General features: G+C 47.3%; 1 protein-coding gene across 1 annotated transcript in view; it reads right to left on the reverse strand.

Annotated features, from left to right (window-relative positions):
- UBOX5 (U-box domain containing 5) overlaps window positions 1-24,704 on the reverse strand; it is a 130,728-nt gene that overhangs the window by 13,222 nt on the left and 92,802 nt on the right. The window contains exon 4 of the mRNA XM_078678709.1: window positions 7,081-7,251. Within this exon, the coding sequence (XP_078534835.1) occupies window positions 7,081-7,251 (171 nt within the window). The remainder of the gene's footprint in view (window positions 1-7,080; window positions 7,252-24,704) is intronic.

Consider the following 24,704-nt stretch of genomic DNA (forward strand, 5'->3'; position numbering starts at 1 on the left):
CAATGTGGAAAGAAGTTTAGACTTTTCAAAACGACCCCCTGAGTCCTATAGCAGCACTCTGCCTCGAAAAAATGTGGTTTCATGTGATGAACTGAAGTGATCGCAATGAGGAAGACAGTCTTTGACATCAGAAGATGCAACAAGCACATGTGCATGGACTCAAAGGTGGTACACATAAAAAACGTGAAGGCCTCGTTAAGGTCTTACTGTGGTATAACAAACTGTTTGGCAAGGAACATGTGTTAAACCGTTAAGAAACTTCACAAGTGATTTGGTAACGAACAGTAGGCTGGCACACACAAAACTGCCAAAAGGCTTGACAATTAACCTTTAATAGTGCACACCGCAAGGCCTTGCTGGGCCAAAGACAAAAAAAACAATAGAACATCTGACAGTTCGGTTTGCAAAGGGTCTGTTTTACAGACTTCTCACGAGGCCCCAAAGTTGCCCCTTCACCAGATGTAAATGTACTTTGTAGATGAACACCTGGCTGCAAGGTTGACATCTACCTCGAGTGGTAGATCGAACGCAGTAAACTGCCACTGCTCCAACTTCAAGAATGGTGGTGTAGATTGCACAGGTACGAGTGCAGATCCTGCCCTGCTGCTGTGACAGAAGTTCCTACCAGAGCGGCAAACTGATTGGGGGCAGACACTAATGCCCAAAAACTATGGGTACCACACTCTCCTGGCCCAATCTCGAGCCATAGGATGACTTGAACCTTGCCATTTCTGCAGCACTCGGGGCAGGACGGCGTACAGGAATCCTGGTGTTCCACTCCCGCCAGAAAGCATCTCCTAGAGAAAGTTTTTTGCGGGAAATCCAGTTTGCAAAAGTTCTGACACTGCGCATTCAACTGTGGCAAAATGGTCTAGCCAAGGTTGCCACCAGAGGATACCCTTTGGCACCTCAGGATGCAGTCACCGCCAGCTGAACTTATCTGCCCAGGCGTTTAAAGATTCCACCAGATGGTTCACCAGGAATGGGCCATGCCGTTCCAGCCATCTCCAGAGGCGCAGAGCATCCAGCATAGGACCCCACTTTATCTGCTATATTACTAGAAGGGGGTACCAGCTGGCCCTTGACAGATGGCAGGAAACCCTTCAGCGCCAGATAAATAGCCTGCAAATCTAAAATACTAATATGGTGCTGGGCTTCTGCCGGAGACCAGTGTCCTCTGATCTCTTCCTCCTCCAGGTGACAGCCCCAACACAGCAGCAATGCAATCGTCATCACAGTCAGCTCTGGGTGGGGAAGGGAGAGGGGTCTACCTCTGGTCTAGCTGCAGTTGAGAAGCCACCACTGAAGATGTGTAGTTCAAAGAATCCTCAGAACTGCTCTCACTGAGATCCAGTGCAGAGGCTAAAACATTCAGACAAAACATAGGGATTATAGTACGAATGTTCCAGAGAGCAGGCCCTAAATTGAAACATCAAGGATATTGTGGAGGAAGGGAGCCTCTGCGAAGGTGTCAGATGCGACTTCGGCTCATTGATCACGAATTCCAATGATGTCAGGAGGTTTGCTTTTGTGTAGAGGTGGTCTACAATTGACAGTGGAGAGCCCACATTCAACAAAGGTAGGATAAACCTGGTATACCCCACCGATGAAGTTGGGTAGTGACAATCCCCATCACTTTCAGTAACACCCGAGGGGCACTGGTGACACGGCAGGGGAGTCGAGCCAATTGAAAATGTTCCTGGCCTACTCTGAACCGCAGATACTGTCTGAGACTGCAGGGAAGGTATATGAAAATGCATATTGTGCAGATCTAAGGCCACCTTTCAGTTACTCTGATCCAGAGCAGACAGAACCTGGGAAGAGTGCGATCATTTTGGCTTTGTTCTTCCATTGGAAGGCATTCTGAAGGCGAAGATCCAAGATGGGCCGAAGCCATCCAACCCTATTCGATACAAGGAAATAGCGAAAATAACCTATTTCCTATTACAGAGTCCGGAATACTCTTGATGTCTCATTTGGAGAGTAAAGCTTTTACATTCTGCATTAGAATAGATAGTTTCTCCCTCTAATGTTAGCCTAGTATGGGAGGGAGGGAGGGGGTGTTGGGGTAGAAGGAAACAATAAGGCATAACCATGCTGAACAAATCTGGAGGACACATCTGGAGGATGTGATGGATCGTCACCCTGGGGTAAAGTACTGGACTCTGCCTCCCATCGGGTGGTTGTGAATCCTTAAATTTAAGTAAAGTGGTTTGGAGGCGGTTGCCCCAGGGGAGGGAGACAGGGAGAACTAATGCCATGGATGACCAGTTTGTTAGCTGCCAGATGCACGTTCTCAGTCACGAAAGAACTGCAGTGACTCCAAAAGGGGCTTGGGAGACTGGTGTTGCCTATATACCAACCCCCTGGAGTAGTGATGGAATTTGCTGAAACAGTGAGGAAACTGTCTGGCAGGGGTCTTGATACTCAGAGCGTGTCCTGACCGTATTCTTCTTAAAACGTGCTAGGGATTAATCAACTTTGTCTCCAAACAAATGTGAGCCATCGAAAAGCATTTCCATAAGGGAGGCCTGAACTCCTCAGAGAACTCAGTGAATTGCATCCATGCATGGCGATGGGGCACCAAACTGGTGCCTGTCGCTAGCAATCGTGGTATCAAGGCCAGCACAAATCATGTATTTGCCCACATCTTGAATATCCATAAAGGTTTGAACAAGGGATACTATAAGTTTATCTAGAATCGCTGACAAGATCTTACCGGCAATCTCCTAAAGGGCGCCCATATATCAGCCCAATAAACACACTGCACTGACTGACAGCAATGCTAGGCTAGCTGAGGAGAACATTTGTTTCTAGAATGCTTCAATAGTCTTTGACACCCTGGATTGGGGGGTAAAGGAAGGGGGTTGTCCGAGGGAATGAATTAGAGTTCCCCTTGCTGGTGGAAGCCTGGACTATCAGAGTTTTGGGAGTGGGATGCTGTGTGAGGATAGCAGGATTGCTAGGATCATGCTTACGGCATCTGGTCTCCTGCCTACTCACCGGTGGAGACGAGAAGGGTTTTGATCAAGTTCCCATTAATGCATCTATAAAGGCTTCATTGCAGAGCAGAAAAGGCTGGCACTGGTTGCAAAACCTAAGTAAGTACATTCAACTGAAGGCAATGTAGGTCCAGAACCTCTGCCGCTCATCTAATTAGAACATCAAAGGAAGCCCACTCATCTGCTGTAAGTCTTTGTAAAGGCGGTCATCATCATGATGGGGTGGGGAGGTAAGTTCTGCTCAGACCTGGAGCCAAAAAACAGTGGAGCCTCTGAGAGTGCCTTTGTAGTATTAGTAGCATGGGATTAGATGCAAGATATATGGGGACCGGTTGTGCTAAAGCGGATTCAGAGTGTGACCTCAGTCGGGGTCGAGCCAACACAGTTTGAGGTCGAACATCTGATTGGGTACCAGATTCAAGGAAGGAAGGACTAATGTGGGTCTTGCAGCCAGGATAGAAGTCTGCTCTAGAGTTAGTGCTGAACCTGTAACAAGTCCAAGGGGTTCAGATGGCACATTTGAGGGACCCACCAAAGGTAATGTGACTGGGAGCCCCTGTGGATCCCTGGGGCTCGAAGGAAAGCCAGAGGGAGCTGGAAGAATGTCAGCAGGGCCTCCTTAAAAGCTTCAACCTGTTGTGGCATCACAGATGGCCTTGAGAACTCTGGGACATCAAATTAACTACAAAATCGGCTCCTCAATTGGAGATTAGGAGTGAGATAGATCAGCACCTTTACTTCCTCCAGGCTTCTATTTTGATAGAAAGTGGTGGGATTGGGTCCAGTCCAGCTTCCCCTTCTTACGCTTCCAGCAGGACTCGAGATCTTCGACTGCAAAGATGACTTCTCCCACGAAGAAGACTTCTTTCGGGAGCGGGGACTTGAGTGGGACTTCTTCCTGTGTTCAGCAATGTACAGCTTCGCCTTGCGGTCCCGGATCACCTTCAGGTGGATGAGGGTGCACTTATCGCATGACTTCATTTTGAGGGGTTGTCAAAAACTGACGAACGCAGAAGCGAAGCTCCGAATCCGCATGTGAAATGAATTAACTGACATCGGTATACATAAGTATACATCATCCCCATTTCATAGCCTACATGGCCTTCTTGATATAAAATTATATCCTGCTTAGTGGAGGAAACAACCAGTCAGTCAGTACACCAAGCACCACATCAGGCTCCGCTAGCTCCATTGCTACATACCACAGCTTCATTCAAATGCTTGACAGCAGGCCAACCCTGTGATACAAATTATTTTTTACACTAGATAACACCATGTTCTTGCTTAATGGCTCATTCCACTCGGACTGCGAAACGGCACCATTTGTAGAGCTTTTCACAGCACACACTATAATAATAATAACAAACTTATAAAGCACATGGTTACACTCACTAGTGTGTCCCCACACTGCGCCACAGATCAGGTTCCAGGCAGAGAGAAGAAAAAGATATTAAACAAAAGGACTTACAGAGGGAAAGAGCCAGGTCTTTAGCTTTTTCTGAAAGACTGACTCCGCAGACTCCAGCCAAAGCCCCGGGGGAAGTTTATTCCAATGTTTAGGTGCTAGGAAACGAAAGGAGCAACCACCCATCCTTGTTCTCCTGATGGTCGGAATACTAACCTGCCCAGTCCCGCTTGATCTCAAACAACGGGTCAGCGAGTATGGAGAAAGAAAGTCATGCAGATAGGTGGGTCCCTTTCTCTGTAGAATGCGATGGCTCACACACAGCTTTGAAAAGAATTCGCTCCCTTACCGAGAGCCAGTGAAGGGAAGCTAGGGCCTTGTTGGAAGGGGCTCTCCTAGGTAGTATTATAACGAGACTAGCAGCAGCATTCTGAATGCGTTAAGAGCCTCTGCACGCATTTGGAACTAGCTCCCAAGTAGTGGGCGTTCCCATAATCCAAGCGTGACGTCACCAGGGCGTGGACCATAGTATTACTCGCTGTGATTGGAAGAATATCCAAGGTCATCCGGAGTCCTCTCAGAACACCAAAGCATTTTCTCGCCACTAGCCTAGTGTGGTTATCAAAGGAAAGCTTGGAATCCAACCACATCCCTAAATTCTTTATCTGATCACAAGGGGACAGGGTTGGTCCCAGTGTCTGAGGCCACCATGCTGAGGGCCAGACGGTGGGAGCCTTACCTTTCACAAGTACTTCGGTTTTCTTCCCATTAAGCTTAAGGCAGTTGTTAGCCATCCAGGACGCTATAACTTGGCTCAACTTCGTTCATGGGACCAGACTGCTCCAATGACAAAAGAGACAGACAAAAGGCCGACACATGTTTAGGTCCAGGTATGTCCTCCACCCAGTAGTTAAACTATTGTAACCTAGATTGCCATTTGGCGATCCTAGGAGAGGATTTGCCTGAATCATTAGCCGTGAAAAAGTCAATCAAAGGTTTGTGGTACACATGTATGGTAAATTCAGATCCTAACAAGTAGCTCCAGAAATGATAAATGCCGCACCAGCATACCAGTACTGCCGGTGTGAATATTGAATAAAATGGCTCTGCACTTCACAGACTATGTGAGACTAGCACAACAACCTCATCCTTCCCACTCCATTTTTGGAATAACATAGGTTCCTCGGTGCTGGTTAAAAAGCTGTATTCAAATTATGTAAAGTAGTAACTATTTGCACCATTCAACACTGCAGATGTTGCTGACGAGGGCAGCAAAACTTTAATGACAGTGAGGATTTCCTAGCTGCAGTTTGCGACCGCTCTATGTGGTCTGCAAGAGCTGTGCACTTTGTATTCCATATCTGCTGGTGGAAGCGTCTTAGTGTCTTTATCCATAGTGTCTAGACATGTTCTCCATTTGCTATCCAGTTAGTTGCAGTGGCGTTTCGCCATCCTGAGCTCCTCTGTATATGTTCTGTGCATGCTCACCTCACCTGGGCAACAGAAAAGAGTTTGGGTCACAAATGGAGGGTTCCTCTATCTCATGGGCTCTTATGAGGTTGTCCGGTTAGCACTTGGCAAAGAGTCTAGTAAGGGAATCACAAGGGTCAGGTAATGTAGGTACCTCTGGATGGTAGCCAAATATATAACTCATTGGCAAAATGCAGATGAGATGATTGATCCTGAGTGAATGACATGTTCTGCCTGCAGAAGAAGAGCGGCCTTGAACCGGGATTGAATAAAGTATCTCTGTTCTAGGGGGATGCCTAGTAGAACAAGTGATCCCTTGACATGGCTTTCTTTCTTTAGGAGAGACACTCTAGAGATGGAAAGATGATGCGGTATGGAAGAAGAGTACTTCCCCAATATCATAACAATATACAAGTCAGACAATCAAAAGGACTTGGTGGACCCTTAAACTTTAGAGGCCATGAGGGATTGACAGACCCTGCCACAAATCTCATTCCAGGTATTATATGATATTGATCTCAAACAGAAGTAAATGAGTTTCTCCACAGCAAACATGGCCACCACTAGTTCATTCAGCTTTGCACTATGTGAAGGATCTTGGTTTAATGCAATGGTGAGTTGTCCGCGATGGCAGAAGTAAAAGCGCCCCTAGTGCTAGATATGTGGTGTTCCCGTTTGCTGCTAGGGCTGCCTCAGGTCTTTCTGTGTGCCTTGCAAGGACCAAGACAGAAAACTAAGGATTAGTCTTAAGATATGGAGGTAATTTATGAAGAAGCATGCTTAAGCAGTACTATATCTTTACCATGTGGCACAATGTAAAAGCAAAGCAGTGACTCATGAGATAGTTGAAACCCGCAAACATGATTTCAACAGGAACCTTAGCATATGAACTATAATTGCCTCCCATTTTCTTAAACAAAGTCTTACTTCTTAAAGTTACTAGTCAAACTTATTTTTGAGATATCCACTTTTTTTCATTTAAAACAAAGCTAAAACTGAGAGATGTTTTTGTATATGTGCAGAAGACGACTACTTATAGTTCACTTGTCTGAAAGGAAGATCACTTGACCCCTTTGTTTTCCATTTGGAAATAAGACGATATTTTCCTCAAGTTGCAAAAGACCTTTACCTGGAATAGAGGAGTACAAAACAAACAACTGCTATATAAATATATATAATATTTTCATGGCTAAATTTGTGTACCTGACAGAGTGCTAGTAACCCAGGAACTAATGCTGCTGAGACCACCGTCACTAGCCAGTTGCTGTGGAACCTTTGGCAGCTTTGAAGTAAATGATGGCATGGAGCTGAGTGCAGAATTCAAGGCCATATCCAGGCTTTGTGAGAGCCTTTGCTCATGGCAGACAGGCGGCACTGTTTAAAGAAATATAGAAATAAATAAAAAATTAGGTCTATGGCAAACAACATGTTGATGAGTTTGGTTTCTAATTACACAGGATTGGAGGCATGTCAATTATGGATTGCCAATGTTTTAATAGCACACGCACATAGCTTCCAAGTGGTACCACGTTAAGTAAAGCCTTGAGTCACCTGGCTTTTTAGCCAGTGGTAAGGAGTAGGTTCTTACCTGTAACTCCAGTTCTGTAGTAGGGGTATCTCTGTTCTAGTCATAATCTAGTGAATAGTCCCTCCCATGTGCGTGGACCCCGGAGCAATCAAAAATAATCTCTTAAGCGAGCTTCATTGCAGTCCTGCATAGACACTTAAGAGAAAATTAAAGACTATAATGCAGCCTGTACCTACAAGGCTACACTGTCCAGTACTTCAACTAGAAATGCCAAGGATATTACTAACACATTTAACACAATCTGTCAAGTTTCCCCCCTAGAGAAACTTTCCTCCCCTCACCAAGTCCTTGAAATGATAGAAAGAAAGGGATGGACAGACAAGCCTCCATAGGCTGCCATTATGTGTCTGAAAAAGGGATACCGTGCCTTTAAGGAACTCTCTAGAGACCCTCGGTATCCCAGCATGCACAGCCCACTCCTTTTACTTTCAGTTCTTTTTGAAGGTGCATAAAGCAAGGCCTGTAGAATACATCACAGTACCATTTTCTCCACCGGGGAGGAGGGCGGGCCCTTATGACTATAACAGAGATACCCCTACTACAGAACTGGAGTTACAGGTAAGAAACTACTCCTTCTGTAGTAGGGGATCTCTGTGTATAGTTATAATCTAGTGAATAGAATGGCAAGCCCATCCAAAAAACAACCCGGCGGTGGAGAAACAGACAACACCACTATTGTGCGATCAGATTCCGCAGCAAAGCCTGCCCACCTGAGCATCTGCTCTGGCATCAGAATCCCTGTAGAATGAGCCTTAGGCTTACCCCTTAAGGTCTTATTCGCTTTCTGATAACAGAGCTGGATACATGACACAATCCACCTAGAGATGGACTGTTTCGAAGTAGCCAGACCAGTCCTAACCGACCCATAGTTGACAAACAATTGGTCGAATCTACGAATACCCTTGGTCTTATCCAGATAGAATTTCAACACCCTTCTGACATCCAGGGAATGAAGAGACCGTTCTGCTGGAGTGGAAGGATTCTGGAAAAATGTTGGTAAAGTTATAGTCTGATTAACATGAAAATCAGAAATCACCTTGGGAAGGAACTTAGGGTGAGTACGCATAACAAACTTAGCAGCATGAAATACAGTATAAGGTTCCAGGCAACACAATGCCTGAATTTCACTTACCCTGCGGGCCGATGTAATGGCCACGAGGAACGCCGCCTTCCAAGGCAGGTGCTGCAGTGAAGCCCTATGAATAGGCTCGAAAGGTTCCTTCATCAGACTGGACAGCACCACATTCAGTTCCCATGAAGGCGAAGGAAGCCGAACAGGAGGGAACACCTTCTACAACCCTTCCAAAAAATCCTTAATCACAGGAATCTGGAAGAAGGATGCTTGCGAAGGGCATTTTCTGTAAGCAGTCAATGCAGCCAGGTGAACCTTAATGGAATGGAAATTAAGGCCAGACTGAGCTAGATGCAGAAGGTATGGAAGGATAACATCCTCCTTGCAGGTCGTCGTATCATAGTTCTTAGACTTGCACCAGATGCAGAATCTCTTCCACTTGTAAGCATAAGAGGTCCTAGTAGACGGCCTCAGCCTCCTTCAATATGTCCATGCAATCCTCAGGAAGATTCAAGTGGCCATATTGCATCTCTGGAGCCATGCCGCCAAACTCAATGATGAGAGGTTGGGGTGCACCATCTGCCCCCCGAACTTCGTGGGAAGGTCCAGCCGAAACGGCAGCCGCCGATGAGGCAGGATCGACCGGTGAAGCAGGTCCGTTTACCACCACTGCCTGGGCCATTCCGGCGCAATGAGGATCATCCGCGCCCGGGACCGGGCCAGCTTGATGAGCACCGCCGGAATCAGGGGAATGGGTGGAAAAGCGTACAGAAAGCTGTTCGACCAGCGGATCCATAACGCATTCACCAGACTCCCCGGCTGGTAATACCTCGAGGCGAAGTCGCGGCATTTGCTGTTTTCGGTGGTGGCGAACAGATCCACTTCTGGAGTGCCCCACATGGCGAAGATGTCATCGAGCACCTTGTTGTTTATGACTCACTCGTGATTTTTGTGAAGCAACCTGCTGAGGGCGTCCGCCTGAACATTCTGCACACCTGGCAGATGAGTTGCCGTTATCGTCAGTCCTGTGGCTAACAGCCAGTGCCAGATCGCCTGCACTTCCTGTGACAGTGCGCGCGATCTCGAGCCCCCCTGCTTGTTGAGGTAATACATCGTGGTCGTATTGTCCGTCTGCACAAGCAAGGAAGATTAGGTCTGGAAGGACGGATGAAAGGCCTTCAGTGCCAAGTGACCAGCTCTGAGTGCCAGGAAATTGATGTGATACGTGGACTCTGCTGGAGACCACGTTCCCTGGATCTGTAGATGGTCTGAATGCGCTCCTCAGCCCAGGAGAGACGCATCCGTAACGATAGTCTGAGTCGGGATGTCCTTGTGGAAAGGAACCCTTCTGAGGAGATTCTCTGCCGAGCACCACCATCTCAGGGACTGCTGGGCGGGAAGAGACAACTGAATCCCGTTGTCCAAACACCCTTTCCTCTGGTCCTCCAAACATTCCTGTAGCGGCCTCATGTGTAGGCGTGCGTGTGGAGTGAGGAAGATGCAAGAGGCCATCGATCCCAGTAGAGAAGACACCGTCCTCACTGTTGTAGATGGAGCAGCTATGAGAGCCTGAACCTTCCGAAGGATGGATAAGCATCTCTCCCCCGAAGGAGACACGCTTGCCGACAGCGTATTGATGGAGGCTCCCAAGTACTGCAGGCACTGCACAGGAATCGGGACAGACTTGGACAGATTTATGTGCAACCCCAGTCGGTTCAGCAGGACGGCTGTCCTGTTGAAGTGCGATTGCGCTTCCTGGAATGTGGAGGCTTTGATCAACCAATCGTCCAGGTACGGGTAGACAAACACCTTGTTCTTTCTCAGGTGCGCTGCCACCACAGCCATGCATTTCGAAAAAGTCCTAGGTGCAGACTTCAGTCCAAACTGTAGTACGGTGTACTGATAGTGATTGGTGCCGACGAGGAAGCGCAGGAACTTCCGATGTTTCCGCGCAATGGGCACATGGAAGTACGCATCTTGCAGATCTATCGCGCACAGCCAGTCTCCTCTCTGCAGCTGAGGATAAATCTGGTGCAAAGACAGTATGCAAAACTTTTCCCTGCGGATCCACTTGTTTGCTTGTCGCAAATCCAGAATGGGTCTGAACTCGTCCTTGTCCTTCTTCTGTACTAGGAAGAAGCGCGAGTAAAGACCCCTTCCGCTTTGAGACAGAGGGACGTCTTCTATCACCATTTTTCTTAACAGGGTATCAGCCTCCGCCTGGAGCTCGCGCAGTTGGAACTGCGAGCCCACCGGTGGAATTGCTGGAGGCGGGCCGGTGAACCGAAGACTGTATCCATTGCAAACAATATTCAGCACCCACTTGTCCTGAGTAATGTTTCTCCACTCTGCCAGGTAATGTTGAATGCTTCCCCCCACCGGAGCGGGTAACGGATGAAGGGGAAGTAGCAACTCAGGGCCTAGACCAAGCCGGGCCTTTGGTCACGAAGGAAGACTGCTGACCACCTCGGCCCTTTTGGCGCTTTTGGAACGATCTCCGCTGAAACTGCTGCTGTTGCTGTCCAGCCTGTCGACCTTGCCCTCTGCCTTGCAGGTCTTTTTCTGTTCCTTAGGCTTTTCCAACCAGACAGCCGTCAGGGTTTCCGCCTCCGCCTTCATGCGAGCCATCTCGTCGTCCGCATGTTTCCCGAAGAGGGTCTCACCCAAAAAGGGTACGTTGGCAACTCTCTGCTGCGCCGCGGGCTTCAAGGATGTAAGACGTAACCAGACGTGGCGCCTCAGGTTGACCCCATGGCAGTACCAGTGGGCTGCCAAGAGGGAGGAATCCGCAGCCGAGCTTATCACCTGGTTGGAGACCAGCAGTCCTTCAGTAAGGATCTCTTGGAAATTTTCCCTTTTCTCCCGGGGAAGGTGTTCCGAGAACTGTTGGAGGGACTCCCACAGAGCCCAATCGTAACGTCCCAACAGTGCTGAGGCACTCGCGGCATTCATTGAGGTGGAAGCCGTCCTGCAAACCTTCCTGCCTGCCGAATCCATCCAGCGGCTCTCCTTGTTAGGAGGCACTGTCGATGACGGTGTGGTGGCGTGCTGTTTTCTTGCTGCCGTCACATTTACCGAGTCCGGTGCGGGATCCAAACGAAGAAACGCTGGGTCCGAGTCAGGAGTCTTATATTTCTTCTGCAGCCTAGAAGGTGCCGATCTCGTAGCCGCAGGGGTGAGGAACAGCTCCATGGCAGGTTCCACCAGCCCAGGCACCAAGGGCAGCAAAGGGCAAGATAACTGCTTCTTGTGCAGTTTCGAAAATGACAGAAGTCAATGGCGCGGGCACAGTGAGCGTGATGCCCAGCTTAGTCGCCCCTCGTAGCAACACGTCCTGGAAGAAGACTATGTTGTCTACTGGAGACACCCTCGTCCGAGGGGAGTGCGACAGAGTAGGTTAATAGTCCCTGGCACTGGATGAATCCGTGTGGCGGGACCTTGACCGGTCCCTCCTGTGGCACGTCTGGATCTCGTAGAAGAGCAACAGCGACTCCAGGATCTATCCCTCTGTCTGGAGCGAGATCTCGACCTCCACAGCCTCGGACGGTTCACGGGCCGTAGAGGAGGGAGCTGTGGAGGCCGAAACGGGAGCCTAGGTTGTGGTGGCCCCATAGGCGGCGTCGGGAGATGTGGCAACGAGACCGACCTCGGCGGAGGTGGTGGTGTAGGAGGCGGAGGACGATGAGGGGGAGGAGGCAGTAGAGGAGGCGTCGGTTTATGCGGAGGAGGGTTCTTGGGTAACGGAGGAGGTGACCTCAGCTTGGAGAGCGAATAGACTTGCGAGTGCTCCGAGCCCGGAGACTCTTCCACTCTCCTTCTTTTCTTCACCTGACCTGAATGGGGAGACCTCGAGGCTGTACCCCTGGTAGCCGAGCGACGGTGCCGCAGGGACCGTGGACACCGAGGACTCAGTCCTGGCTTTGGAACGCCTCCTGGACGAAGATGCTTTCCTCCTCGACGCCGAGCCCCTTTTCAACGTCGATGATCGTCTTCTCGGCGTCGATGAACGTCTTCTCGACGTCGATGATCGTCTTCTCGACGTCGAAGGTGAACGGCGGTGTTGCCTCGACGGCGAGCGCCTGCGCCTTCTTGAACCCTCTTGACGTCGATAATGGCTCGACGACGAAGCAGTCCTCGATGTCGACCTTGTCGGAGGCCTCGACGTCAATCCCCTCGGCGTCGAAGTCGCTTCGACCCAGAGCCCTGGGGAGACGGGGAGCAGACCGTGGTCATTCCTCTCGACGCCGACGTCGAGGCTATCGACGTCGACGGAGTCCAGTGGCGTTTTCTGGCCTTCTCCTTACTGGGCAGCCCCCCAGAGGCCGAAGCACGGGCAGAGGAAGAGGGCCCGCCATGTCCAGACCCACCTGGACCCTGCTGCTTTCTTTGCTCCAGTCCTTGGAGCCTGATCTTCTGTCTGCCTTTCAGGGTCCTGCGGGGGAACTGCTGGCAGATCTCACAAGTCTCAGGGACATGAGAAGAAGGGAGACATAGGATTCTTCCTGGCACACTCAGGACATTTATCAAATAAGGCAGGCATATTTGACAAGAAAGCGGCCAAAAGCACCTGAAAACTCCAGCAAAGTGAAGAAGAAGCAAAAATACGTCGAGTGAACAAACTAACACTTTAAAAGTGTCAAGAATTACACAAAACACCCAAAAAGGGAGAGCTCAATGCTCCAGGGTCCTGCTAGCAGGAGCCGGAAAAAAGAACTGAAAGTAAAAGGAGTGGGCTGTGCATGCTGGGATACCGAGGGTCTCTAGAGAGTTCCTTAAAGGCACGGTATCCTTTTTCAGACACATAATGGCAGCCTATGGAGGCGTGTCTGTCCATCCCTTCCTCTCTATCATTTCAAGGACTTGGTGAGGGGAGGAAAGGTTCTCTAGGGGGGAATCTTGACAGATTGTGCTAAATGTGTTAGCAATATCCTTGGCATTTCTAGTTGAAGTACTGAACAGTGTAGCCTTGTAGGTAAAGGCTGCATTATTGTCTTTAATTTTCTCTTAAGTGTCTATGCAGGACTGCAATGAAGACAGTTTAAGAGATTATTTTTGATTGCTCCAGGGTCCACGCACATGGACGGGACTATGCACTAGATTAGGACTATACACAGAGATCCCCTACTACAGAAACTGAGCTCTGTAACTTACAGCTTCAGTTTTAATATGGATAGTCTAGGTACAAAAATCCCAGCTAAGAAGAAAGGTCTTGTTTAAAGTGTCATGCATGACATGGTACCACTTGGCAAATATGCAAACAGGATGTATATAAAAAATGAAAGCCATACACTCATTTCAGGTGATCAGCTACTGTATGATGTAGCACAATTCAAGAAAAAAAAACTTACCAGGAAAGCAACATTTATAGGCAACAGCTTCTAGTACAACTGCAAAGTCAAAGGGAAGGCTAACAAGAATGTAAACAGAAGTAAGCCCGTTTGCATCCCCAATAGCTGACCAAAATGGCATGCTTTAAATCCAGTCAGACTGTTGGGATTGCTTGAGGATATAGCCTAACATCTCAATATAGAGTCAGTTCAGAGTACAATGAAAATATTGTAATTTTTGTACTGGTGCAGAGTGGTCTAGGCCCGGTCCTGTGACCTGGAAAGCTGCCCCAACTACGCCCTCATAGAAGATAGTGGACTACCATCCATGTCCAGAGAGAAGAACAGAAAGCGGTGGTGGCGGTATACCAGATTTCGTAGAACTTTTGTAAGACAACCTTTTTACCTGTGTGGGTGTGGCCTACTGATCCCTCTTGTATGGAATTCCGAGGTTATGTGACAGCAGAACCACAATCCATATGCATGTTGAGTGCATGTATATTATGCATGCAATACATGTGTGGTAGTAGAACTGTGTTTTAGTCAGTGGAATCCATCATTGCAGAAGATGGAGGATGAGGACAGCTTTCCCAGATAGCGGAAGTGTACTGCCAGAGACCCAGACACAGAAGTGAGGAGGAGCGAGTCAGGGCTATCTGTAGAAATTCCATGTAGACTGTGTTAGCAAGAAGCTGCTAATTCGTTTTTCGTTTTACCATTTGGTAGATAGTAGGAGCGAAGGGTGAGACTGCAGTATCTATTCAAGGGGAGGACATTCCTAGGCCTACCCCGAAAGTTTTACATAAAGGCTGTCAGCCATGTGCAGAAAACTCACATTGTTTTTGTGCTCCCACCTGGAGACAGTCCCTGTGCTTCCTGGTGTGAGAAGTATTACTTTTCGTAAACAATATTTCTGGAGAGTAGCTTGGGATAGTCACTTGAAAAAGAACCATCTGAAACCAGTTCTGAAGTTAGAGGTAGTGGATAAACACCCCATGTGGACAATGAGTAAATAGAAAGAAAAGAAAGTGGTGTTAGTCCTGGATCTTTGCTGTGGCTCTCCCCTAACATTTTGCCTTCAAACCTCCTGTTTTGCTGACTTTATTTTTGATGGGTTTAGGACTCTGCACACTTTACCAGTCTTAAAGTGATTGCAGTCTCATTAAAACATGGCAGAATTGACTTACTCCCAGTTGGCCTATTTAAAATACTTTTAAGTCCCAGGTAAAGTGGAACTACATGTGCCCGGTCCTGTAAATTAAATGCTACTAGTGTGCCTGCTATAAAAACAAGCATTTGCAATGCAATGGGTCTCGCATTAGGAAAGTTTGAGCTATTGGTATTGTAAATGGCAAAGTTTTTATTTATGTTTTTTTTTTTAAATAGCTAAATTAATAGCTTTGTCATTTACAATGCCAATAGTTATAACTTTCGCAAATGTGATACCTATAGCATTTGTAATGCAATATGTTTTGTATTTACATAACTTACATGGCATCCCAGAAGCGCAACCGCGCTACGCCGCCGGCCTGCGACCAGGAAGTCAGGCAGGCTGGGCGGGACAACCGGAAACAGGAAGTAGGAGGACGGGAGCCTACCCCGCCTCCCACGGAAGAGCCGCGATTGTTTGCAGCACCGGAGCAGGCAGGAGCCTACCCTGCGCCCCGGTGCCGAAGAAGGGAGGAAGAGTCCTGCTGCCGGTGAGTGGGGCTTCGCTTTGTGGCTGGCCTGCTAGGGCGGGGGGGCGTGTGTGTGTGCGCGCGCGGCGGGCTGTGTATGTGTGTGTGAGCGTGCGTGCGTCTTGGAGTCTGTGTGTATGCGTGTGTGACTGTGGGGGAGGAGGAGGGGGTTGCCTGTCTGGGTGCCTGCGTGTCTGTGTAAGTGCGTGTGCGCGCGCGCGTGTGTGTGTCTGTCTGTCTGTGTGCATGCATGCATGCGCGTTAGGCTGGGAGTATGGGAGGGCGGCGCAGGACGGAACGTGCGCGTTCGCGCACACGAATCCAGCCTGAAAAAGCTCGTGCACCCTCTTGTCCTCCTTCCCCCCAGACTGATCGCTATAGGTCTCCAGCTGGACACATGCATCCTTGCGGATGCATTTTGCCAGCGAGACCCAAAAAGGGGTTAACCCATCAGAGTCATAGGGACCTGGGTAGCTGAGCGTTATAAACAGAGTGGTCCCAGACTGGGAGAAAGGAAATATATTTAGGACATTAGTCATACAAAAATTGATATACAAAAATCAAAAGCACCAAAATTCTAGTACAATGTTTTTATTCACAGGGTACTAACAAACCTATAAATGGTACAAGCACTACAAATGTCACTATTTTTTCTTTTCAATATGTTTTGTGCCCATATATACAACGTGAAAGGAAAGGGGGTGGGAGGGAGTGCTGTGAAGGAATTTGGGTGCAAAGTAAGAGAGAATTTTTATTTTGTGACAAACAGTTGAATTCAAATTTGAACGTTAGTTACACAATTTTTCTGGTGGTTCCCCAAAACGAGGCCACACGTAACAGCTCTTACGAGTCCAGACAAATATCCAAAAAACAGTATCCTATTGCAGCCGTATTAATCCTGCTTGAGGTTAGGAGCTGGCACACTTAGGGACAGGTAGTCTACGATTCGACCCTAGGTTGTGTAGGGAAATTGACCCTTACAAAGCGGGTCTTCATCAGGACAGGTGGTTGAGATGGGCAGACTTCCTCCAGGACGCCATGTCCGGGTGTCCACGGAAAAACCGGTGAAACCGCAACTTGTTCCAAAGTCTTAATCCTTGTAGACGGAGGCTCAGAGTAAATCAGAGTACTACCCGCGGTAGGATTTACTCTGATTTACTCTATGAGCCTCCGTCTGTATTCCAGATTCATTTCTTTGAACTATAGTATCGAGGGATTTTCCGCCCGATTTCAATTAATTCGAGCAGATCCATGCTACAAGGATTAAGACTTTGGAACAAGTTGCGGTTTCACCGGTGTTTCCGTGGACACCCGGACATGGGGTCCTGGAGGAAGTCTGCCCATCTCAACCACCTGTCCTGATGAAGACCCGCTTTGTAAGGGTCAATTTCCCTACACAACCTAGGGTCGAAACGTAGACTACCTGTCCCTAAGTGTGCCAGCTCCTAACCTCAAGCAGGATTAATACGGCTGCAATAGGATACTGGTTTTTGGATATTTGTCTGGACTCGTAAGAGCTGTTACGTGTGGCCTCGTTTTGGGGAACCACCAGAAAAATTGTGTAACTAACGTTCAAATTTGAATTCAACTGTTTGTCACAAAATAAAAATTCTCTCTTACTTTGCAACCAAATTTCTTCACAGCACTCCCTCCCACCCCCTTTCCTTTCACGTTGTATATATGGGCACAAAACATATTGAAAAGAAAAAATAGTGACATTTCTAGTGCTTGTACCATTTATAGGTTTGTTAGTACCCTGTGAATAAAAACATTGTACTAGAATTTTGGTGCTTTTGATTTTTGTATATCAATTTTTGTATGACTAATGTCCTAAATATATTTCCTTTCTCCCAGTCTGGGACTACTAGTGTGCCTGCAGCACAGACTGTGCCACCCACTTAAGTAGCCCTTTAAACATGTCCCAGGCCTGCTATTGCAGCCTTTGTGTGCAGTTCTGAACTACTTCAGTTTTGACCTGGCAAAATAAAACTTTTGCCAGGCCCAAACCTCCCATTCAAAACAAACAAGTCATCCACAGGGTAGGCCATGGACAGCCCAGAGAGCAGCGTGCTGTGTATTTAAAAAGTAGGACACATACTTTTGAGTTTTACATGCCCTTATCGTGAAAACTCCTGAATTTGTTTTTCACTACTGCAAGGCCTACCTCTTCCATACGATAAAATTTAAGTTATCTTATTACATTTAATATGCGGTAACTTCCAGATTGGAGTAAGTAGACAGGTCGAGTTTGGTGTCTAAAGAATTGTAATTAAAACCCCTAATTTATAGTAAAGTTGAGTTTTTAATCACATTTCTGAAAATGCCACTTTAAAAAAAAAATGCATTTTCTTGTCCTAATCATTTGGTGCCTGCACTGTGATCCTGAGTCAAATGACTAGGTGTAGCTGGCAGTTGGTCTTTGTGTATTAATCATTAATCCCAGACAGTGAGACACAGGGAAGACCGTTGTTAGCAGGATTGGCCACTCTGAATTAACAAGGGAGAGGAGCTGTCACCTAACACTTGCACATCACAAAGGTTCCGCTTGAGCACTCTCACAAAGGGTTTGTCACTATTCGTTTGTGACTCCAGAAAAGTTGGGGCCAAGACAGGAAGGAAAGGGATGCCTGACACCTCAGGAGGAGTGGGAACCTCTAAAAGCTACCTCCACTTCAAAGTAGGCACCAGGTGTAAATTTTGGACCCTTAGACCCAACTTTTCAGACCACTTCTGGACATGTGGAAGATTGCCAGAAAGAAGTACTGCTGTCCTGCTGAAAGGGACTGCCACTCTTCTGGACTGCTACCCTGGTAGGTGAAAATGACTCGACATGAAACCCTAAACCTAGCACCCCAGAGTAAACCCAAGGGCTAGTTGATCAGAAGCCTGAGGGACGGTACAGGCTTCCAACAACCTTGAACCCAGCACATGGACTCTGCCGTCTGTGAACCCTCCCTCCAAAGTGGTGCCATACCTTGCCTGAACCCTTTGAAGTGGGGCTAAAGGTGCTCGGCAATCCATCGGTGGAGCCAGCAGAATTGACCCATCTCTTTTGCCCCTAAGCATAAACGACTAATCACCTCGAATGCATGGAATGTCTAATTTCAAGGTCTTCGCATCGCGTTCGCAGTCTCATTGAAACCACCACTGCACAGCGTATCCCCCATGCAGGGTACTGCATTGCAAATCTCTCATCCACTGCATCTTCAATAATGACAGGAGACTACGCATCGCAAGCCCCACAACTTCTTCGGAACCAGCTGGTGCGCAACGCATCCTGGATGCAAGACTTCACCTTGCAAGTCCCCTTATTGACAGCCTCCTTGACAACGATGGGAGAGCTCGCATTGGTACTCCACTGAACAGATGGAACATAACATCTTCGACCAGGACCTCACATGGAACCGGTTGCAGGCTGCATCCTTGAAGCAGGCCTTGCAACCAGGGTTGAAGGTACTCTTCTTCAGTGGGCCTAACCGGGTCCCTGTATCTGACCCGCGCTTAATTGCGGTCGGCCTAAACTTATGACTTTGTCCCGGTCCGGCACAAACAGATAACAGTGGTGTGTTGTGCTTTTTTAGTACCATTTTCATCGAAATCTTTATAATTGGGTATTTCTAGTTCTACAGATTGGTCTTTTCTTATTGTGATCTTGATTTATTAACATTTACTCTATTTTTCTAAAATGGTGTGGGGTTTTTCTTGTGTGGAGCGGTCACCTTATCAATGCTTGAAGCGCAAATACATACTTTACACATTGCCTCGAAGTTAAGCCTGCTTGCTCTGTGCCAAGATATCAGTGAGCACAGGTTAATTTGGGGTTTGCCTGTGACTTCCCCCAGACAAGGATTGTGGTTTCTGCTTGAGTAGGGTTTCACCTCCCCCAACCAGTAACCCAATTTTTTACAAGTGGGATTCAGACCACCCCACTGTGTTGCTTTCCCGAATTATTCTTGACAAAGGAAAGGAGTGCTTTTAAGAATACTAAAAGAGTTGCTGTGTAACCAGGCTGGTATGTGCTGGACAGCCAGTCCTCCAAAGATGAGGGGACATCACCCAAAGTCAATACTTGGTGCTAGGGGTGGAGAGGGTTTGCTTTAAGTGCTTAGAAGCTTGCCTGCTGATAGAGGGAAGGTGTGTGCCTGACTCAACAGGAGGACAGACTATCCAGGAGGAAAGACCCTTATGTTCCCAGCTAGGGATATGCAAGAGTAAGTTGACAAACCTAAGCGTGCAGAAGTAGAAACCCGAGGTATGAAAGTTATCTTTGGCCTCTCTGAACAGTCTGTAGTGCACTGCATCAACTTGTGCCTTAAGCATGTAACCTAGCAGTCGGCCTTAGGTGCGATTGTGTGCTGTTGCCGCCAACTAGGAGTAAAGGCAATACATCACTGCACAGCTGAGAGCCTGATCGGCCCAGGTGCTGACACCGCCTGAAATCATCGCTGTTAAAAGTTTTCGTTTAAAGGATGCAAAAACGTTTAGCTTTTGGCAATCAGACAACAAAGAAGACTGGTGCCAAAGAGCTGAGTGTCCATGTGAAAATCCTCTTTTCCAAAAACGACTGGCTATGCCATTCAGCAAAGGAGCTACCGGTGCTGAAAGGAGTCTTTGGTGTGAAACAAGAGTGGAACTGCACCCACCACCTGACAAGAAAGGCTCAAAGCGATGTGCAGGTATATCGTGGTGGCTGAGCCTGCTCCCACGGTCCAGATACACAAAGTCACAGGTCGATGCACCGCATATGCTGAGACTGTTAAAGTAACATTAACGAATGAGAAACTATTTTACTGGGCAGCATTCTAAAAACAGAGAACATTTGATAAACCTGCACCTGAGCCTAATCCTGCCTAATGCCATAGAAGGGTTGGACGGTAATAGCAGGAACCTTAACCCTAGCAAGGCGAAGGATGCGTACTAGGGTGAAAGGGCCTCATTCACATAACGCAGCATTCATCAACCCTTTTGTCATACATATTGAACTGTAGAGTATCTGATTTTGGTTAGTCCATTGGTGCTAAAGATTACCAGTGGAGTGGGCTTCACATTATTCCATAACTTGGTTGATTGCTGTGTTGGAAAATCTTGGCCCTCACACTACCTCCCTGAGAATGTTTTGACTGCTGGCCCTCACAACCTTGAGTATAGTGTGTGGGAAGGACTGTATTTGGTCCAGCCTTAGTTGCACGGACCCAAGGACACCAATGCCAAATTACCTCCACACCACTGCTGGGGCCCAATAGCACTCATGTCTTGAATGTACTCGTCCCCAACCTCATCCCAACTCAATCCCAAAGGAGGTCCATCAGTTACAAAGCATTACACTTACCTTTCCTTCGCAAATAACAGTACATATAGCCAAGGTACAAAGGTATCCACTGAATTTAATATAGCAGAAAACTGCTACCTTTGATTTTAAAAAAAATTAGGCCCATCAGCCTTAGGGTGGTCTTCCCCCAAACATTTTGCCAGTCTCCTCCATTTCTTTTTTTTTGCTGATCTCAGTTTACTGGTCTTAAGACTCTGCACACTTTACCAGTGCCAACTAGTGCAAAAGTGCATGTGCCTTCTCCTTAAAACATGGGAGGACTTGCTTATCCCCAGCTGGCATATTTAATTTACTTGCAAGTCCCTTGTAAAGTGGCACAATATGTGACCAAGGCTTGTAAAATAAACTTCTGAACCTGTGGCTTGTCTGCCAGGAAGAAAGATTGCTGTGTTGTTGAAGGACTGTCACTATGCTGGACTGCAGCCCTGCTGGACTATTACCTTGCTGTGCTGACCTGCTGCATTCTTACCTGGGTGAGAAGTACTGGACCTGCATTTCGAACACAGAGTGACTCCAATTGCTAATTGACTGGCCTCGTGATCTGAAGCCTCAGTGACACGTCCGCATCTCCTCTGCTGCACGGTGAGACACTGAGCAGAACAGACACATCGTCTCTGCTGCGTGGATCGGAACCATCGTAAAGACCTTCATTACATTGCAGTTTGCAGCTGTACAATACATCCTTGGCGCAAGCCCTCATATCCCTTGTCAATGCTAGCTTTGACAATGACGACGGACTCTTGCACCTCAACCTGGGATCTGCAATCTGTGAGTCTACCCTGCCAAGTGGGGCCACCCCAGTCCTGGACCCTTGGAAGTGTGCCTATGGTGCGCTGCCAACCTAGGCGGATACAGCAGAACCTAGGCATCACCCCATATGTGCGAGGCGTCCTCGACTCCGGACTTTGCATCACAAGCCCTCATCAACAACATCCTCGATGACCCGGGACCTCACGCCGCAGCCTCGCCACACCTGGGAAAAGATGCATCGCTTCGGGTGGGCAGTGCATCTTCAACGCGGATCCTCACAACGCTCCTAAAACCACGATTTAAGATACTTTGCTCAGCGGGCCAAACTGGGTCCCTGTCGCCTGCATGCGCTCCGGTCAGCCTGAACTTGTGACTTTGTCCTGGTCCGGCACGGCCAGCTATCCACGGTTGGAGCTTTATCCTTTTTGGCCCTATTTTTACTCAAATCTTAAAAATGTAACATCTCCGGTTCTAACGTTTCCGACTTTTCATTTATTAAAAATTACTCTATTTATCAAAACTGGAGAGGGGTGTGTTTCCACTGTGCTGTGGCTTGAAGTGTTGCACAAATACTTTACACATACCTTGGAGTTAAGCCTGACTGCTCTATGCCAAATTACCCGAGGAATGAGCACAGATTAATTTAGGGATTGCTTGTGACTTCAAAATGAGAAGAATTGTGGTTGCTGCTTGAGAGGGATTTTACCACCCTCAACCAGTAACCCAATTTCCTACAATATTGAACTGGGAGGGCATGGATAATAGGGATTTTCAAGTTGAAGGGAGCTTGTGAGGGCATCATTTGGAGGGGCCGGGGGAGCGCTAAAGTACAAGCATTTTCTCAATGTGTCACTAACCTAGTGGAAGAAATGGTTAGTGATCATACTAGCCTGTGTTATAAAGCAAATCACCACAAACAAATGTACTGTGGCTAGCATTTGATGACCCTTCTTATTTTGAAGTCCATGGTGCAAGAAGCTGGATAGCTCTATGGAGCAGGGTGGCCCTTCCAGTGGTCGGCCGTGCTCCTGCAGACACCCATGCTGCTGGTGAACAATGGGAAGGTTGTAGCCTCTGGGGGGAGCAATGTTAATCATTATCCCTGCTTACATGATGGAGAGAAAACATGGATCCCTGCTATTTCTCTGGGTGCAAATGGTGGCAGTACTTCCCACACTACACATCTGAACCAGCATCCCCAATGATGGCACACCACTCTGCTCTAAATGTTTATAAACCGCTGCAACAAAAATATGTCTTTAAAGCTTAATAAAGTTTGGATATTCCAAAATAAAAATGGTTACTTCTATATAGACACCAGCTTTGAAAGAAAATGGTACCGGGGGGACCCCTCCCCATTCTGGACAACTGAGCAGCAAAAAATGAACATAGTAGGCTGTAGGGGCAAGAGGCTCATCTCACTTTGATCATTGGTGGCAGGTGATTTGTTGCAAGCAGTGGGTGCTCTCTGGTAGACGTAGGGACACGCCTGTGGCTGATGACTTGGCTCCAATTGGTGTTCAGCTCTTCAGACAGCTTTTACTCATGAAAATGGTAGAGGAATTCTATTTTTCTTCTCTCCTTCCCACCTATGAGGCAAAGCTCGAAGGGGGATTCACTAACGGAATTGCATTTACCATAATGCACTGCAGAAGCTGTGTGCAACAAGAGAGAGCTACTGATCCCCATGGCCAAACAAGAAAAAAAAAACATCTCCAGGGATGTTTAGACTGAGTGATGACTGCAAAATAACTAACATGTGCGAAAAGTGACTTACATCTACCATAATGCTTTGTGGGAGAACTAGTGCAAAATGTAATGCAGGGGACGAGTCTTTGCATGTCGGCGAGTGCGGGTTGGTGTATATAACGAAGATTACTAAGGGGCCATGGGAGAGCGCAATGGATGATCCAGTGGTGCCACGTTATGCTCTCTGAAGACTGGGCAGTGTGGGGATTGCTGCTCTAGCTCACAGATAGCTTCCAATACGTGTCCAGCTATGCTGGCAGCTGATCCTCATGTAACTGGTTAACACCCTTCTTTTGTCCCAACTTTCACGCACAGTAAAGGGATGGTTTTCTTGGCATACTATATCCAAGTAAGCATGTATCATTTTTAATAACATTCAAGTTTTATCTGGAAGTACAACCTTCAGATGAGTGGGTACGAACCATATATTGATCTGCAGTCATCACGGAAAAAGAATATAATGTGTCAAATGAGAAGGTTTCATGGTAGATTTTGAAGATATCCAGACAAATGGTGTTACACACAATCTACATGTATGCCATTTACATGGTCTGTGGGTATCCTCTGATAATAAGATTTAGGTTGTACACTTAAGGTCCATGACATTAACAGCTCAGTGAGCTAAAAGTAATTAATAAAATAGATTCTGGATGCAAACCTTTGACTTATTAAAATCTCTTAGTTGCATTTGAAAATACAAAATTAGAACCACAAACAAGCACAGCCTCCCTCGTGCCAAACATGGATTCCTCCATCTCTGAATAAGGAAACTTGGGGAAGGGAAGGAGGAGGCGAGGCCTGCTGAAGGTTGCTCAACTGGAACAAAGAAAAACCTAAGACTCAGACACTGAATAAGCAGAATGTTAGAAGGGTTGCTGGAGGGAGAAGAAGAAAGAAAGTGCTTGCCTCAGTGCCTGAAATATGGAAAGGATAAACCTCACATTTTCAAAACTACCACACTGAAACCCAAATCATTATTAGACAAGCAGGCAGAGATTCTTTTGTAAGCTCAGGCATCTCTTCCTCTATAGTTTCTATAGGCCATACCTTAAAAGCAATATATCAGTCAACCATCTTTGCAGCATCTAAAGAAGCAAGACCCCCTTCAGAGCTGTCTTACACTGTTCTAATACAATCCAGAAATTCCCTCATTCTATAAACTGTTCCATAATCAATCCTCCATCAGCAAAAGAAATAAGATGAAACATGCAACCAACCACACCAAAGAACTAAAACTCAAAAAATATCTTCTGTGTAACATTACAAAGACTGAATGTGTTAAAGTGCTCACAAGCTAAGACTGCTTCCATCAAAGCCACAACATATTAAGACG

This window comes from Lissotriton helveticus, chromosome 2_2, assembly GCF_964261635.1.
Source record: "Lissotriton helveticus chromosome 2_2, aLisHel1.1, whole genome shotgun sequence".
Lineage (NCBI taxonomy): Eukaryota > Metazoa > Chordata > Amphibia > Caudata > Salamandridae > Lissotriton > Lissotriton helveticus.